General features: G+C 44.5%; 1 protein-coding gene across 5 annotated transcripts in view; it reads left to right on the top strand.

Moving 5' to 3' along the window:
- Nucleotides 1-18,023, top strand: part of TSEN54 (tRNA splicing endonuclease subunit 54) — a 35,622-nt gene that overhangs the window by 16,909 nt on the left and 690 nt on the right. For 2 of the 5 annotated variants that reach the window (XM_083147999.1, XM_083147998.1), the window contains exons 2-10: nt 3,467-3,631; nt 4,798-4,861; nt 7,190-7,273; nt 7,475-7,573; nt 7,716-7,768; nt 14,250-14,336; nt 15,178-15,842; nt 16,058-16,118; nt 16,606-16,722. In XM_083147999.1, the coding sequence (XP_083004125.1) occupies nt 7,208-7,273; nt 7,475-7,573; nt 7,716-7,768; nt 14,250-14,336; nt 15,178-15,842; nt 16,058-16,118; nt 16,606-16,722 (1,148 nt within the window). In that variant the 5' untranslated portion in view covers nt 3,467-3,631; nt 4,798-4,861; nt 7,190-7,207. Of the gene's footprint in view, nt 1-1,339; nt 1,482-1,567; nt 1,726-3,466; nt 3,632-4,797; nt 4,862-7,189; nt 7,274-7,474; nt 7,574-7,715; nt 7,769-14,249; nt 14,337-15,177; nt 15,843-16,057; nt 16,119-16,605; nt 16,723-18,023 lie in introns of those variants that run through there. The other 3 variants (XM_083148000.1, XM_083147997.1, XM_083148001.1) reach the window with 3 other exon arrangements.

Raw genomic sequence — 18,023 nt, 5'->3', positions numbered from 1 at the left:
ATGGACATTACGGTGTGTGGCATATTTAATGGGCAGTACAGTGTGTGGCATAATGTTCAATGGGCATAACGGTGTGCATTCCCTCCAACATGACCCATTTCATTAGGTACAAAATGCTCTGCTTTTAAGACTTCTTCCTTAATTTAGGATTGCCTTAAGGTGCCCATACACGTCCCGATGCGGGCGGTGCGATCTGTACTTTGAGGTGCGCGCTCCCGTGGCCCCTCATCGCACAGTACAAAAACTATGTGCTGCACATACTTTTTGTACTTGCTTTTCACCGCATCGCATGCACAAGGCATGCAATGCGTGCTATTTAAGCTCAAAATGCACGCCCGCATCGGGACCTGTATGGGCACCGTAAACCTTTGCTGGAACACCGTTATCACGGAACTAGTTCACCACAGGTGACTGCAAGTAACAAGAGGGAAGTCCAGAAACAGTGCATTTTGTACCTAATGGAATGGGTCATGTTGGAGGGTATGGGTGTGTGGTATAATGTGTAATAGGCATTATGGTGTGTGATGTAATATGTCCAGACTCCAGTCTCAATTGTCGGATTGTCCGGAGCAGTGGTAACCTCCAGTCCTCGAGCGCTACCAACAGTTCACATTTTCCACAGGTGCACTCATTTCTCACTAACACATTTTAAAAGATCCACAGTTGGAGCCAATTACTTCACTTGTGATTCTGTGAGGATATCTGGAAACATTAACTGTTGGTAGCTCTCGTGGACTGGAGTTAGTTGGCTACCCCAGGTCCAGAATCCCATCTGGTAGTAACATACCCTCCAACATGACCCTCTCCGTTAGGTACAAAATGCTCTGCTCCCGGACTACCCTCTTAATGTATGATTGCCGTCACCTGTGTTGAACTAGTTAATTTCTAAGAAAGGCGTATCAACACAGGTGACGGCAATTATACTTTAAGAGGGAAGTTCAAAAGTCCTGTTGGAGGGTATGTAGTAACCCTAATCACATTGAACATGTGATCCATAATAAATGGCTCCCCAAGGCATAGTACATAGACTCTATTGTCCCCAAGCAGCAGTATCTCCAGGAATTGGGTACCAGAAGGGGACTATGTAAAAACCGGACCGGACTACACTCCGGACCGCCGGACAGGACATCACAATCTGCAGTCCGGAGCTTATAGGGTCCGGGGGTGTCCTGTCCGGGGGTGTCTTGTGGGGGGGTCCCTGTGATAGCTATCACCAGGGACATGGGGAAGGGGTGATTATTTACAGCCTCCCTGTGTGGTCCGGACCGTCCGGTTTTTGCTACATGCCCGGACCATACAGGGAGGCTTTATTCTCCCCCTGCTCCTCTCCCTGGTGACAGGTGTGACAGGCAGCCCCCCTCGGACAGGACACCCCCCGGACCGGAGGCTCCAAGCTCCAAAATGCAGAGTTTGATGTCTGGTCCGGCGGTTTTGTCCTGGTCCGGTTTTCACCCATACCCATGACGAAGAGGCTGCTGAAGGTGGGTACTGCGATGCTGTGTGCGGGTACCGGGGAGTGAGCGGCGCCGGCGCTTGCTCAGCAAGCAGCACAGACAGGAGGTAAAGTAACATGTCCCGGCTGTCTTCGTGTAATTTGCGCCATATTTCCTGGCAATTCAACTGCCCTCCGCCCGCCGATGTCTGGGGACGCACGTAATGAATGTGGGTGTATTTAGCCGGCTCCGGATGTCCGGGACACAGCGTGCGGCGCTTCCTGATGCTGAGGTACGTATATGGAGTGGATGTTACAGGTTACGGGAAGGCCCAGATCACCTCAGTGCTCGAAAACTAACCCCGCAGAGCGTACACACTGAGCTGCCAGTCCCCGTGTTGGGAGCGGGGCTGTGCTGCTGCTGTTGTCCTCGTACAGAGACTGTATGCTGGCAGCCAGTGAGACATGTGGTCCGGTGCCCATGTACCTTGCTGCCGGCCCCCTCGCCAGTTATAGCTCATTAGGAGCTGCACTAATAATGTAAAATACACCGACACCTGGTTTAGCATTTCATATCAGTCAGTGCCACGTTAAATTGCGGTCAGACACGCAAGGAAGCAATCTACTGCTTTGTAAATATTCCCCTAATCCTGTGTACACATTATTAAGCGATATATTGGCTAGTGTATCATTCCGATTTGCGATTCCAGCTCTATTGCTCAACTTGTGTTGCTTGTTGCCTCTGCATGCATGAAGAATATGGCAACGGATGGCTCTTGTGATAAAAGTGACGCACGTACTGAGGATAATTCTGGGAGGGATCCAGTTGTATCCGCGAGAGAGGCACATACGAAGGCTTCTATCGGCAATGCCAATTTGAAGATGGAGTGTATCGCATTTTGGTCTTGGCGCATATGCGGACTGTGGCCAAACCTCTGAAAAGTGCATTTTTTGGAGATTTGGCCACATTTTGAACTTTCATGCATCGCATCCACTGTGGGCCTTATTCTGTTTGCTTCGCAACCGCCCTGCATTCGTACGGGGACCGATGGTGGTGCTATGCACATGGGCTCTTCTGCGCAAGGGTATACGCAGGGTGCATGCACCCACGGCGAACAGACTGTTTGCCGGGTGTACGTACCCAGGACAGGGATCGGCTGGTGGCCTCATTAGCATATGGGAACTCCCAGCTTTTCATGGGCGTTCCCATCAGAATGCTGGGTGTTTTCATGCTAATGAGGTCATGACGCATATGTAAGTAATTTAAGTCACTTTTATATGCATGCACCTTCCACATCTTTTGATGGTCGGTGATCAAACCTCCTGCGAGCGAGTCACCCATTGCGAATGGGTGGTGCCAGCCAACCATTCGCAAGGCGGGTTTGGTGAACTTGAAAATCAACCAGAATAACCCCCTGTGTGTGTTCAATCAGGGGGTTCTCATGCAAGATCAGAGATGGCCCATTTCATGTGCTGCTGGTCAGATCGGCTGGCCCTGGGCCAAATATGGGATGTACTGTTATATCGCACATTGTACCAGTACTTTTGCACAATATACTGGTACATTGGATGTCCCATCGCAAGAAAAACCTATAAAGCCACGTACACGCTTGACAACGCGTGGCACCGCCGATATCCTTAACAATATCAGTTATGGAATATCGTTTAGTGACGTCAATGGGACCCAGCTAAATATGCAGGTTGTTGGTTTCATAGCCCAAATTGACCTGCATATTGAAACGATGGGGGTGTGTTTGTAAATGAAACATTGGAACGTGCATTGGTAGCGATTTTGAGCATACACACTACCTGTTTATTTTTTTATTTTTTTTAAAGATATCCCTCAGAAGGACAATCCCCAACTAATGCTGTTATGGCAGTAAAACCGATGCTTTGTTTAGAGATCACTTTGCCCCCATGATTATTTTGGCTACACACATCAAAGTGCAATTACTAAGCTTTGAAATCTTGAACTGAACGTTTGTTTCACGCCTACAGTTTATTATTGACCCAAATACTTTTATCTCCATTCAGTCCAGCAGAGCTGCTATCTGTGCGGAGTCGGGAGAAAAGCCTCCCTCAACGCTCTCATGGACAGAAAGACTTTCTGCCAGATGGGTCAGAGGTCCAAAATGAGAAGTTGCAGATCTGCCGGTCTGAGCAGTGGGAACTGCTGGGAGAAGATCGTGTGGAGCGTCTGTAAGTAATGGGATAAAAGGGTTATATTTGTGATTGATTATGGATGCTTGCAATTGCTCATCAGCTGAATAAACCTGTAAGCTTTCCTGGGATCTCCTGTAGCGCAATACAGCAAACAAACTTGCATGTGGTCCATTATATTAGAAACTGGGACAACAGCTCCCTGTATGTCCTCTACAAAAAGATAGTTTAGCTCAACTTATGAAGCAGCAGATCTTCAGGCATCATGAATTCTTACTCACAGCTGAGACTGGATCCCTCTTGTGATTATTGAGCTTTCTCTCTCTCTCTATGTCCCCATGGATTGTCAGCTATTGGTGTACCAAATCTTCTCCTCCTGTCCCTGAATCCATTTTTCCTATCCATAGGTGACTTTCAAAACCAGTATCACATCAATCTGAAATTCCCCACCCGTAATACACTAAGAAGAAGGAGATTATCCTTTCATGTGGTCCACTCTTTCCATGGGTTCCAATACTCGGACAACCTGATAATTAATTTCACCAACTCACCCAAGTCCATCTGGCCATTAATCAGGATTGCCATTGTCCTATTGAATTAAGAGTTACTCATATCAGCGTAATTCACCTCATTAATGTGACATGGGCAACAGTTTGGCCATCCAGTTAGTGAACGATTAGTAAGACATGCTTTGATAGCAATCACAGCTTCTAAATATTCCTTTAGCAACATAAGATGAATTTAATTTAAAATTGACCCCCATAGAGGGAGAATCGAGCCTGTGGCAAGCCCGCAAGGGGCATCAATGCGCTCACCCCCTGTGGGAGTACTAGTAGTCAGGATTCCGATGTCGGTATACTGACCATTGGAATCCCGGCTGTCGGGTGCTATACCACACCCCTGGAAATCTCCTTTTGGCTTGCAGACAAGTGTTGGTTTCTCTTTGGAAGTCCTTGGAATAATGGTTTGCTCCTTCAAAAATTCAGCCGCTGATAAGGCTGTCCGTCAGACAACTTCCATTGGCTAGTTTACTCAGCCCACAGAGAATTGCTAACATGTTTAATTTGCCCAATCCCCCAACAGATATCTGATCATTGCAGGTTGCCAATTGCCGGCATATCAGTGGATAGCGCCCACAGGTGTATGGGGGGACTTGAGATCCTTAAAAGTTAGAATCTGTTAAAACATCCTCTTGCTCATGACAGGGGAAGCCTGGGAAGAGGAGTGTGGAATCCAGCAGAAGAATTGGTGGAATTGACATTACCCGCGGTATGTTCACTGGGATAAGTAGGATATTAAGAGGGGTTTTTTTTTTGTAGAGGTGATTTTATGTAAAAATGTGTGCTATACCTTTTGAACTATGGGATAGTGTTCAAATCAATAATAAAATATTATATTGGTAATTCATTAACTACATCTGGTAAAGTATCGAACATATGAACATTTTTCTTATATATTTGTAATGGGGCCATGTAATAAAATTTTCACCAAATGTCAGCAACAACCCATGCAATCCAAATATGTGTAAAAATCAAACCAACCACAAATTTTTGTGTAATCATCCCTTATAAAAACCTATGGGATTGTGGCTACCGGCGGCAATGCAGAATACCTGCTGCAGTTCCTCTACACATAATGTTTGCGCCACGAAAACTGGTGTTTTCGGGGATATAGCTACAAATATACTTTGATAAATGGGCCCTTTATTCAGAAGTCAAGATTGAAGTATATTGGAAACTTAAGCTGGTCATGCATTAAAACAAAGGTACTCTTTACCTAGCACGGCGCCCATCGCGACCATCGCATGCACTAAAAAACGGGTGCGATGCGATGCCCTCGATGGCCGCGATTTCCCATAGGGACCAATGTTAAAAATCAGATTGGTCGCGATTTTAGTGTTAAAAGTCAGATTGGTCGCGATTTTTACATAGGAATCAATGTTAAATGGGCCACAGAGCCCTAATAGTCCCCCTGAAGTGTGAAATGGCCCCCACAATTTTTAACGCCACCCCACGATCAACATGAACCCGAAGCGTGGCGAGCGCAGTCCAATGTCCAATGCCCAGTCCAATGTCCATACACAGTCCCACCATCCAAAAGGCTCCAAGGGTGAAATGTAATAGGATGAGAGATTCAGAAAGTGAGAGATTTGGTAAGAAATCTCCAGGTTTTTTAAAGCGGCAATCATTTACACAGCAAAACCAGTTTGATTTTGCAGTGTAAATGATTGCTGCTTTAAAAAAACCTGGAGATTTCTTACCAAATCTCTCACTTTCTGAATCTCTTATCCTATTACATTTCACCCCATATGTGTTTTCAACCACCACTGTTGTCTTTCAAAGATAATGACTTTCTTACACCTTTTGTGATAGGACAACAGCTGTATTTATATCACAAATGTTTCCTATATTGATTTACAGCTGAAAGGACCTTATAAAGAAGAAAACAAATCAGACTGCCCAACTTGCCATGGGAACGATGCTGCCGGACCCTACTTCTGGTCTGTGGCATATCGTTTCTGACCATGTGCGGCAATAACAAGCCAGCGGTCCCCTCCTGCATGATACCACTTCCGTCGGAAGAGGGCCCCCACTGGTGTGATGCTGGCGTCAAGCCTCACATCGCAGTGAGGATCCTATGCCCCTCTTCCGGGTTTTTGCCACTTCCACCAGAAGTAGTCAGTCTTCGTTCAATCATTCCTCTATAGTAATGAGTGGTATTGAGGAGAACAGTACCCCACTTACTGTAATGATGTCTTTGGGCATAAGTTGTATACAAGGAATAATTCCTTGATGATGAATGGTGTTTATGCCTCACTTCCGGTCACGGATTATTTTTTTTGAATAGACATCTGTGCACTAGGAATGGCTTCCCTTTCCCGGAGGGCCCTTTTTTATACGATTCAAAGTTATAAAATAGGTGGGCAGGGGGGGGGCGCCCCGGCGCTCACATGTGGGTTATTATGCAGCTGCCGCTGCGCTCCATGGGGGGGGGGGGAGTATACACCATTGTACAATGAAACTATATAATTATTTAAAGCAATATATTTGTAAATGTAATCAGTTAACCTCACATATAAATTATAAATAACATGACAATATATCAGACTTTGCTAGAACGGCATATGTAACCAACAAGTGAATTCTCAGATAATAACCATTATGTCTGATTTTATTACTTGCCAGACCAATATTATCTCTGACACCAACATTGTCTGGTCAGATCCCTAAAGACTGGAATTCATTGTGTAACTAGCACATTGTTTGAGATATATAGACATTTCTTGCTGTAAAAACAGGACCTTACACAATGTTTTTTTTTTCTTCAGGCTGTCCAATTAGAGACCATTTTTACTGAACGAAAAATGCAGCCACAAGGACAGGTCACTTGTCATGGAGGTGTCCCGCCCCCCCCCCCCCCCCCCCCCCCCCCCCCAGATAAGATGTAGTTTGTTTCATTGCTACACAATTACCTTTTGAGGACACAAAATATTGATTGAATCATCTTTTTGTATTTTAGAAGTGTGCTGCTTGCTTTGTACCGGACTATATTTCTTTCACATGAGTAATTAGTAGGGTCTTTCTCTTCTGTGTGTAGGGTAAATTTTGGCAGACCATGGGGTTCACAGAAGGAGGGAAGCAATGTCTGCTGCCTGAAGAAGCAGTCTACTTACTGGAGTGTGTAAGTAGTAATTGTAAATGCTGTGTATGGTGCAGAGAAGGATTATCATTTTTTTTTTCTCCTAAAATGTCAAAATCATTTGGATACTATCACAATATCCAACTCTCCTTATTCTATTTACTCCTCTTGGATTATCTTCCTTTTTGTTGTTAAATAGAACTGCTTGGCCACAGTGTAATCAAGCATCTCTTATCTTCATAGGGAACAATTCAGCTGTTCCACAGGGATCTGCCACTGTCTGTCCAAGAGGCCTATGAGAAGTTGCTATCCCATGGTACAATCACTTTACTGCACTATCAGGTAGTAACCACTTGCTATAGCTTCCTGATAGTATGTTATTTATACATTGCACGTTCTAGAGCAAACAGTGACATAAAATGAGAATTTTTGTTAACCATTATTATTTCACTTCTCTATGTTTTTGTGTTTGGCTTGGCTGCAGGTTTATAGCCATTTGAAGAGATTGGGCTACATTGTAACACGCTTTAATCCAAGGTGAGAAGTTTTGTATTGATGAGAATACTTCTTGGTTTGCATTTTGATCTTATCATGCTTTAAGTAGTTTACTTTGGTACATTGGTATCCAACCAGCATGCTTGGAGATTCTATCTAAACCAAACCACCACATTTTCTATTGATACTATTCTCAGAGGACTCCTTTTCCATAAATACAACAAAGGTTGTGCCAACTGACACTTTAGGGACAGATCCTCACACCAGCGCTAATAAGGATGATTAATACAATACATCCCTGGTCAGGAGACCGAGTTCCTCTTCTCCAATATAGATAGCATAAGTGGGGGTGCACTCCTGATACAGGCTCTTACTCGTGTCTCATGGACTCACTCACTTCAACAGGTGGAATGTAGTAAACTCGGAAAAGAGAAAAGGAACATAGTGCAACACCATTTATTTCGACAAAACAATATAAAATATACAAGAGATAAAAAATCCCAAGGAGAGATAAAGGATGGACTCTACCAGAAAAGATGGAGAACCCGGCAGGCTCTCAAATAGGGATATGGTGGGGCTAGATGTAGAACCCGGGCAGCATTCCGCACCATAGGCTAATCGAGATTCCACTCCTCCCTCAACTCCTTGGTTTTCAAATGGCCACTGCAACGTGTTTCGGACACTCCTTTGTCCTTTATCTCTCCTTGGGATTTTTTTATCTCTTGTATATTTTATATTGTTTTGTCAAAATAAATGGTGTTGCACTATATTCCTTTTCCTCTACCTCCCCATGGCAGCATACATCTGGGTTACGCCCTCTTGGGTAGATATCTGGAAAGGAACACAAAAAACAGACACTGCCCCTATATAAGGACCTCCTCCCTTGGGCTCTGTGTCTTTTTTTCCTTTCCGGGTAGATGTGCGTGGCTTACCCTGTGAAGTGGCTGTGAGCTGGCTCCCCTGCCGAGTGCAGTAAGGGGTAATGGCGTTTGGGACCCCCGCTGTCGAGGGCAGTTGGGACGTCCATCTGCTGGGGTACCCCGCCGCCAGGAGCGGTTGCGGGTAACGACGCCGGCATCAGCAGCAGGCATGGAGAAAAGTATGCAGAGGGAGAGGCGCACTTCCATGACGCGGCGCGTGATGACGCGGGGCGTCACGCGTAAGTACATAGGAGACGCCAGAAAGCGTCTGAGGTCATCGGAAGGCGTCTCAGCGTGCTGGATGCCGGGGATCGTGTACAGGACTGAGTCCATACGAAGGGGCAGACAGCGGAAAGCTTGTGCCTGATACCAGCAGACTGGGGTAAGGTCCCAACAAGCAGCGGCGCTGCTGGGACTTGGTTGTTTCTTTTTTACCTATAACGGAGGTCTCATGTTGTTACAGTGAGCCTGTGATTAAAGTAATAATGGAGGATGAGAAAAAGCAGCCGGTTAAGCCAGGGTAAGCCGCATTAAAATAGCACTGTTTTTTGCTAAGGGGAAACTTTATTTTTTCATATACCTAAAATAGGGTTTTTTTCTGCTAGGTCTGAAACTGGCAAAGAAAAAGGAGAAGTTAAGGCTAAGCACAAGAGAAAGTGCTCATCCTGTGATAAAGCATTACCTGACAAATGTTCAGGTCCTGAATGCAGCAAATGCAGGAGCTCAGTGCAAATGGGATCTATACAGATAACTGACTTAGTAAAGTTGCTTAAAACTGAGCTGGCAGACACCTTTATGTCTAAAGAGGAGTTTGTCAAGTCCTCAGGGAAGAGGCCTAGGGCAGTACGTTCTGACTCCGAAGGGTCAGAGCCAGGCCCCTCTGGGAAGCCAGAGGAAGAGATGGAGGAAGGCGAAGTATTCCAGGAAAAAGATGGGGTGGACTTCAACCCGGACTTACTGGAGAACCTACTTTGCTTAGTACATAAGTCACTCAATATAGAGGACCCTCAGGAGGAGGGTAAGCTTCAGGACCTCTTGTTTAAGGACAAAAAGAGGAAAAATAAATCTTTTCCATTATCTAAGACACTACAAGAGGTAGTGGAAGAGGAATGGGGGCACCCCGATAAAAAGGTGGCAGTACCCCTAAGAGTATCTAAGATGTACCCCTTTGACCATGAGCAGGTTAAGAAGTGGGATGAGGCACCCAAGGTGGATGCAGCGATAGCACGCATCTCAAGAAAAACTACGCTCCCATTAGAGGACGCGAACATATTTAAAGACTCAATGGAAAGAAAAATTGAGATGAGTCTGAGGAAGCAACATACCACAATAGGGGCTTCTATGAAGGCTTCATCAGCTGCAGCGGTGACTACCAGAGTCCTAAGATCATGGTGCCAGGACCTGGAGTCCGACATGCTGGATGGCATTAAGAGGTCAGAACTATTGAAAGTGGTACAAAACATACAGGTGGCTGTAGAATTTTTGTGTGATGCTTCTCTTGATATGGTACGTTTGGCGGCCAGGTCTAATGCTACAACTGCGGTTATAAGAAGAGCCTTGTGGCTGAAGCCTTGGGCGGCGGACAGTCAGTCCAAAAACAAGCTGATTTCTTTGCCCTTCCAAGGGAATTACTTGTTTGGGCAACAATTAGACGAGATTATTACTAAAGTATCAGGTGGTAAGTCGGTATGGCTACCGCAAGATAAGGCCGCGAGAAGGGGGTCATTCAATAAAGCAACCCGGTACCAGTCCACGGACTTCAGAGAAGCAAAAACATATAGGCCAGGCAGAGGTTTTCGCAGGCCTTGGCTTGGTAACAGGTATAATTTTCGTGGCCAAAGGGGCAGAGATGGCAGGTTTGCCTTCAGGCAAAACCAGCAATGACGCCAGAGAGAAAGTAGGCGGCAGACTGATGCAATATCAAGAAGCTTGGCATCAGTCAGTACAGGACAAATGGGTACTGGAAGTAGTCTCGTCAGGCTACAAAATAGAATTTGTCACAGTACCAGGAAGCTGGATGGAAGTTTCACCTATTCCCAGCAATTTGGAAGAAAGGGCGGCCTTGTTCAGCAGCCTACAGACCATGATAGAGCAAGGAGTGGTCATAAGAATTCCCAAACAAGACGAAGACCTGGGATGGTTTTCAAGATTCTTTGTCGTAAAAAAACCGTCAGGAGGGTTCAGAACTATATTAGACCTAAGACGGCTAAATACCTATGTTCATGTGAAACGATTCAGAATGGAATCAATAAGATCCATCATACCAGACATAGAAAGAGGGATGTTTCTAACAACGATCGATTTAAAGGATGCATACTTACACGTCCCGATATTTCTGGGACACCAAAAGTTCCTCAGGTTTCGCCTAAAGCAAATAACATACCAGTTCACATCGCTGCCGTTCGGCCTGTCTACGTCCGCGAGAACTTTTACAAAAATTCTGGTGGTTCTGGTAGCCAACCTAAGGGTGTTAGGCATCTCAATCTGGCCGTACTTGGACGACCTCTTGATTGCGGCAGATACCAAAGAAATGGCGGAAGCACATACAAGGATAGTGCTGGACTACTTGAGACAACACGGATGGTTAATCAACATCCAAAAAAGTCAGCTAGTGCCGACACAAAAGGTAAAGTACCTGGGGGTCATTCTGGATACAAAAGAAATGACTATAAAATTGACAGAAGACAGACGCCTGAAACTTCTGCAGGAAGTAAAAGGAATGTTAAGGAAAAAGGTGGTGTACTCAGAAGACTGCATGAGGGTACTCGGCATCCTGTCGGCCGCATTAGATACGACCAGTTGGGCCAGATTCCACATCAGGACGCTGCAGAACTGCTTCTTGAGACAGTGGAACGGGGATGCGAAGGACCGAAGACAGAGGATATATCAGTCAAAAGGAGCAATAGAAGATCTGCTCTGGTGGTCAAAAGCACACAGGCTGACCAAGGGGAAGTCATTCGCGACCGGTCCACAAGTAGTGGTGACAACAGACGCCAGCGAGACAGGATGGGGCGCGGTGTGCGAAGAGCAGTCGACACAAGGAGAATGGGACCAGGCTATGGGCCGGCAACATTCAAACGTAAGAGAGATGCGGGCGGTGTTCTTGGCATGTCAAGAATTTCAGGAGCTAGTAAGAGGCAAAGATCTGATAATAAGATCGGACAACCAGTCAGTGGTCATGTACCTGAACAAACAGGGGGGTACAAGGAGCCGGAAACTGATGGCGGAAGTCACGCTTATCCTGAAATGGGCAGAACGTCATGTCAGAAACATTTACGCAGTGTTCGTGGCAGGGATAGAAAATGTCAGGGCAGACGCTCTGAGCAGGTACAGGCTAGTCCCAGGAGAGTGGGAGTTGTCAGCGGCGGTGTTTACACAGCTGACGCAAGAATGGGGGGTACCAGAAGTGGACCTGATGGCGAAGGCAAGCAATGCAAAGGTCCCAAGGTTCATCTCCAGACACTGGGAGCCGACAGCATGGCAGACGGACGCACTCACGGCGAGGTGGAGAGCGGAGCTAGTGTATGCGTTTCCCCCGTTTACAATCATCCACAGGTTCCTGAACAAAGTACAGACAGAGACGGCCACGGTAATAGCAATCCTGCCCTACTGGCCAAGAAGACCTTGGTTTGCCAAGCTAGTAAGGATGGCGATAAGGGGACCATGGTTCCTACCCGACCACGAGGATCTCATCGGGCAGGGCCGGTTTCATCAACGGCAGCCAGCAAGCTGGAGCCTGGCGGCCTGGTTACTGAGACCAGGACACTGAGAGGGAAAGGGTTTTCCCAGAAGGTAGTCGACACACTACTGAGAGCAAGGAAGGTGTCGACATCCGCAACCTATTATAGAATATGGGGCAAGTATGTATTCTTCTGTAAAGAAAATAACAAAAACCCTAGATTAATACCTACCATTCTAGACTTCCTGCAAGCAGGATTAGAGAAAAAGCTGGCGGCAAACTCTTTAAAAGTACAGATTTCGGCCATTGGGGCGATGTTGGATACCAAAATTGCGGACAATAAATACATCCAGAGGTTCGTTCAGGCGATCAAGAAGATCAGGCCAACCTTCCACAACCCCATGGCCCCGGGGGACCTTAATCTGGTGCTTAACGTACTGACAGAGGGCCCGTTCGAGCCCTTAGAAGAGATATCGCTCAAATATCTAACTATGAAAGTGGTCTTTCTTGTAGCTATCACGTCAGCAAGGAGGGTGTCTGAGCTCCAGGCCCTGTGGGTACAAGAACCTTTTCTAAATTTCTTCGAAGACAGGGCAGTGCTGAGGACGAATCCTACCTTTTTTACCTAAAGTAGTTTCTAGCTTCCATCTCAACCAAGAAATAATCCTTCCTTCATTTTGTGCGGATCCTAAGAATGCTAAAGAAGAAAGGCTACACAGTCTAGACGTAACGAGGGCCTTAAAAACATACATAAGAAGGGTACAGGCTTTTAGGAAATCAAAAAGACTGTTCGTACTGATGGAGGGCAGGAATAAAGGAATGGGAGCTACCAAAACTACCATTTCAAGATGGATAAAAACATGCATCAGAGAAGCATACAAAATTAGGAAAGTGGAAATCCCGGTGGGGCTTAAAGCCCATTCGACCAGGTCCTTGGCAGCGTCCTGGGCCGAAAGGGAGTCTACATCAATAGAAGAAGTATGCAGAGCAGCGTGCTGGTCATCTGCGCACACGTTTACTAAGCACTACAGGGTGGACGTCACAGCATCCCAAGATGCTAGCATGGGGCGCAAAATATTGAGCGCAGTCGTATGATAGTAATACATACAGTCTACAGACGGAGGTGGTGAAGTAACCGTATCCTTTTCGTTTCTTATCAATTATGTATTGTCCCACCCAGTGAAGTAAAACTGCTTGGGTATACCCAGATGTATGCTGCCATGGGGAGGTAGAGGAAAGTACAGATTATTACCTGTTAATAGGCTTTCCTCTACTCCACCATGGCAGCCGTTTTCCTGTCCCGTTTAAATATTTATGTTGTATAAGGAGCTGTTTAATAAGACACAGAGCCCAAGGGAGGAGGTCCTTATATAGGGGCAGTGTCTGTTTTTTGTGTTCCTTTCCAGATATCTACCCAAGAGGGCGTAACCCAGATGTATGCTGCCATGGTGGAGTAGAGGAAAGCCTATTAACAGGTAATAATCTGTACTTTCTCTTTTCCTCGAGTTTACTACATTCTACCTATTGGCACTCAAAGGGTTAATTTAGGCCATAACGTCATTTTGAAAGCTATCACGTGCTAACCATGCTTTAGTAAGGACCTTCATTTGGAAGATTAAAAAAGTCCGCAATGGAAACTTGGACTTGAATTCCCATATAGGCCAAGGTTATTTTTTCCAAGAATCTAAAATTGTGCCCTTTAAATGCTAGCCGCATTTTACTCTATGTAAGTAGAGGAGGGATGAGAAGGGACTGCTGTCATGCAGATTACCGGCATTGGACAGCTTTTCCACTCAGTCATTGTCAATAAATGTAAATTATTAACTTACAGTCATTTTTATAGATTTTTGTATTATTCTGTTCTCCTTTACACTTTGTAATTATTTTATGCCTCTGTCACTTTTTTTTTCTTTCACTATTGTAGCTTCATACAGTCGCCATACGAGAGGCAGCTGAATTTGGAGGGCAGATGTGTACCTCACCGGAAACGCAAAAGGAGTTCTAGTCCACAGTAACAATTAGCCTCTTTTATGTTTACATTTTACAGTAATTCTAAAATAAACTAGCCGAAGGCAAATTGAAAGCTTTTCATGATAACTGTTTTCATACTATATTTTTACCTCCTAGCAAATAGTCCTGGTCTTTTAACCTGATTTTGATTTGTAGTTGACCAATGAGTTAAGATGGATTTCTGATTTAGCCTGTAAATCTGGGTTAGCGGTCTAATGTGTAGGAGGTGGCACTAAGCTAATAGAGAAAAGGAACTCTCCCACCTCCTAATTTAGTTTAGTGCCACAAGATTGAGGCATACTTTTCTTTTGTCAAGAGGCCTCATGCGGTTGGGGCCCATGAGCTGTGTGACTTGAGGCTTCCATATAGCAGTTGTGCCTAGCAGCAACCTCTTTGTATGAGGGATGCTAGTTTTGACCGGAGAGTTCTTTGTGCGTCAGTGCTGGCCTCTACCCTTCCCATTTCCTTGTTAGCTTGCTTTGGGAAGTCTCAGATAAAATGACTAAAGTGCAGTGTTCCCTAGATGGATACTAGTGGAAATTGCATTTTGTACTCTGTAAAATCCTTTCTTCTGCGTCCATTTGGGAAATACTGCCATCCCTAAGGTGGTGTTCTTGTTCATGAGCGCTATTGACTTTTGTTGTCTATGTAGCTTTACTAAATGGGTTAATTGGACAAGCAGAGGTAGGAGGGGGTTAGAGGGAGAGTTATTTTTCTTCATGAGATGTAATGTCCACCCCAGGTGGACTTCGTGGAAGATGGTTTTTTTTTTTTTCTGTGAATACAAAAACCTATATATAAACTATTATTAAAATAAATATATATTTATTATTTTTTTGCAGATCAAAAGGTAAATTGAAGCCAGAGCCATTTGTCAACAATGGCAAAGAAGATATTGACTTGACTATTTGTAGTACTAGTAGACTTTGCTCAGGAAGTAAGATTTCACTTCCTTGCACAAACATCATGGCAGGTGTGCTAAAAAGCTGTAAATCTGAAGACCAACCAGAAAATGACAACAGTCCATTGGGAAGCAGAGGAGCAGGTGCTGAAATACGCACAAAAGATTTTGAGAAATTACAGAGCAGAACTTCCAAAGCTACAGCAAGCAGTGGTAAAATGTGCACGAGGAGCTCTCGATGGGACTTCACAAAAATCACATTTCCAAACTGTGCATCTGATCAACCCTGCACCCATCTTCCTGCCCCAGAGCCTGTCTTACTGCCAGAAAACGTGACCGGTCGCCAGGTGGATATATCTCGCTGGTTAAAAAAACTAAACATGCGCCGGGAGAGGCTGTCCCGCAAAGAGCAAGAACAACTGGACTGGGAACGCAAGTACAAAACAAGTATCAATGCAGACCCTAAAATAAAGGAATGCACCAACTGGAAGCAATATAAGGAAATCTTGATGGAAAGGGGATGTGAGAGTCACAAGGAGAGACCGGAACATCTTTGGGCAAGTGCTGTCAATCCGCTACTAGTGCCTGGACATGTGAGATCTACAGGTGACTATTATTACTTTTTTGCAGCATTTTATGGTTACTTCATTTTTAAACTAAATTGAAATACTTTGTACATTAAAATTTGTAGCGCCTGGGCACTCCTCATCACACTTTAGTGTAGTCGATGAGTTTTGTTTTCTACTTGTCATTGTTTCATTATCTGAGGTTTTTATTTTATTTTTTTTATACATGCCTAACCCACACATTTCTGTATCCAGCTTATGTATTAGAGCAGATCAGAGAGATGAGTCAGTCCATGCTGCTGGACGCTAATAAGAGGTAAGTGTGGTGATACAGAAAAATCCAAGAATGATGAAATTGGAAAACTTTACAACAGGCTGTAAAATACATTTTGTTTCTGTGAAATCGCTACAAGTAATTTTCACACCTCTGCACATGCGCGGTCCCCGCAGCGAGAAACACAAACTGCATTAGCATTTTCAGTGTTGGCTGCAAGCCAAAAAATGGTGTCCCTCTGTCTATCTTTGCAGCCAGGATGCACAGGGAGGGGGCTGCCTCCACATTTCAATGGTAGGGCGTAGACCCGCTAGGCGGCCTTCAGCATGTAAGAGATCGCAGTTAAAGCAAAACTGCAACTGCTACTGAATCAGGCCCATCATTTTTTTTTTAATGTTCTTTTCTTTTCTGAATGTTACAGTGCTTTTTAAGATACACATGTTAACTAAGGTAGTCAGCCTTTCAATACCCTCTAGTAAAGGTAGGCACTTCATCGGAGCTGACCACATTTGTATTCTTCAATTAACAGACCCAAGGACATGCAGAATTTACCACAAATTCACTTTAATTTGTATCAGGCTGATGGTACCTCAGAGTTCAAGAAATCCAAACCAGGCAAACCATATGCACGTTTGTGTGTGCGCAGGTAGGTTGTGAAATGAAATCTGCATCTGAGTCTACTGTGTCTAGCTAGACAGTCAACAGGTCAACAATAAAAATTTGACACCTGAAAATGGTCAACAGTAGGACAACATGAAAAATGTTTCAGTTTTGTATTTATGATGACTGCTTTCAACATGGATCCCCAATTAGTGTACCGCGTACCCTTGCATAGGTTGTGGATGGTAATGTATGAAAACAGTTCCAAAATATCATTGAAAATTGTGAAAAACTCAGTGTACCTTTTTGATGTCGACCTATTGACTGTCTACCTAGCAACAATAGACCTTCAATTGCTTCCCTCTTTGGGACTGTTCTTTTCATATTCTGTTCTCAACTGGTAGGGGAGGCTTAAATTGAACTAATGGTAATATTTGACCTTGATAAACTGCTGAGCAGTTTGAGTTAAGCACATCTCCAAGCTCGTGTTAGGCCTGCTTTGATTGGTTATACAAGCTATTGGGTCAGATGTAATAGGGTGCGATTTTTTTTATTTATTTTTTTGTCCGGTTTTAAAATTGCACTAAATTGCATGGTAACAAAAATCGCACATTTAATGGGGCTCTTTTTTTGGTACTTGTGTAATAACTGGACGCCCGATTTTGAGATCGGGTCGGAAAAAATCGCATTGCATGCAACCAAATCGCATGCGATGCGATCAACGCAATTTTACACTATCCAAGTGGGCTCACCACGCTATATAAAATCAACTCTATGCCCACTTGGATAGTGGGGAAATGAACAGGACCATTTAGCGATTTGGTCGCAATGCGATTTTGCGATTTTACCGCAGCATCGCCTTTAAGTTAAGGCATACAATCAAATAATCGGGCGTCCAGATATTACACAAGTACCTTTTTTTTTTTTTTTTTTTTTAGACAGTCGGAATTCGCATGGGATTTTTAGTAAAGAAAATGTGCAATTATTATTATTATAAATAATAATAATATTATTATTTTTTTTTTTTTTTTTAGACTTGAATGTGTGCAGTATTTAGTAAAAAAAAAAAATATGGCATGGGGCCCTCCCTCCCGAGCATAACCAGCCCAGGTTCATTGAGCCGAACCAGGTTCCAAAAATACAGGTGTCAAAAATCGTAGGGGTCCCCTGTATTTCTGAAACCAGCCAGGCTGATATGTGTAAAATTAAATGTAAAAAAAATTGCTATTTATAGTTGAACTACAAGTCCCAGCAGGTGTCCCCCACAGGCGGGGATTGGCAAACGACAAGTCCCAGCGTGTGGGGCATTAATGGGCCCCCTTGGACTTGTAATTCACCTGTAAAAAG

This window comes from Crinia signifera, chromosome 6 (genome assembly GCF_055691185.1).
Source record: "Crinia signifera chromosome 6, ASM5569118v1, whole genome shotgun sequence".
Taxonomy (NCBI): Eukaryota; Metazoa; Chordata; class Amphibia; order Anura; family Myobatrachidae; genus Crinia; species Crinia signifera.
The sequence above is the reverse complement of the archived record's forward strand: the minus strand, read 5'-3'. Positions and strand labels throughout refer to the sequence as shown.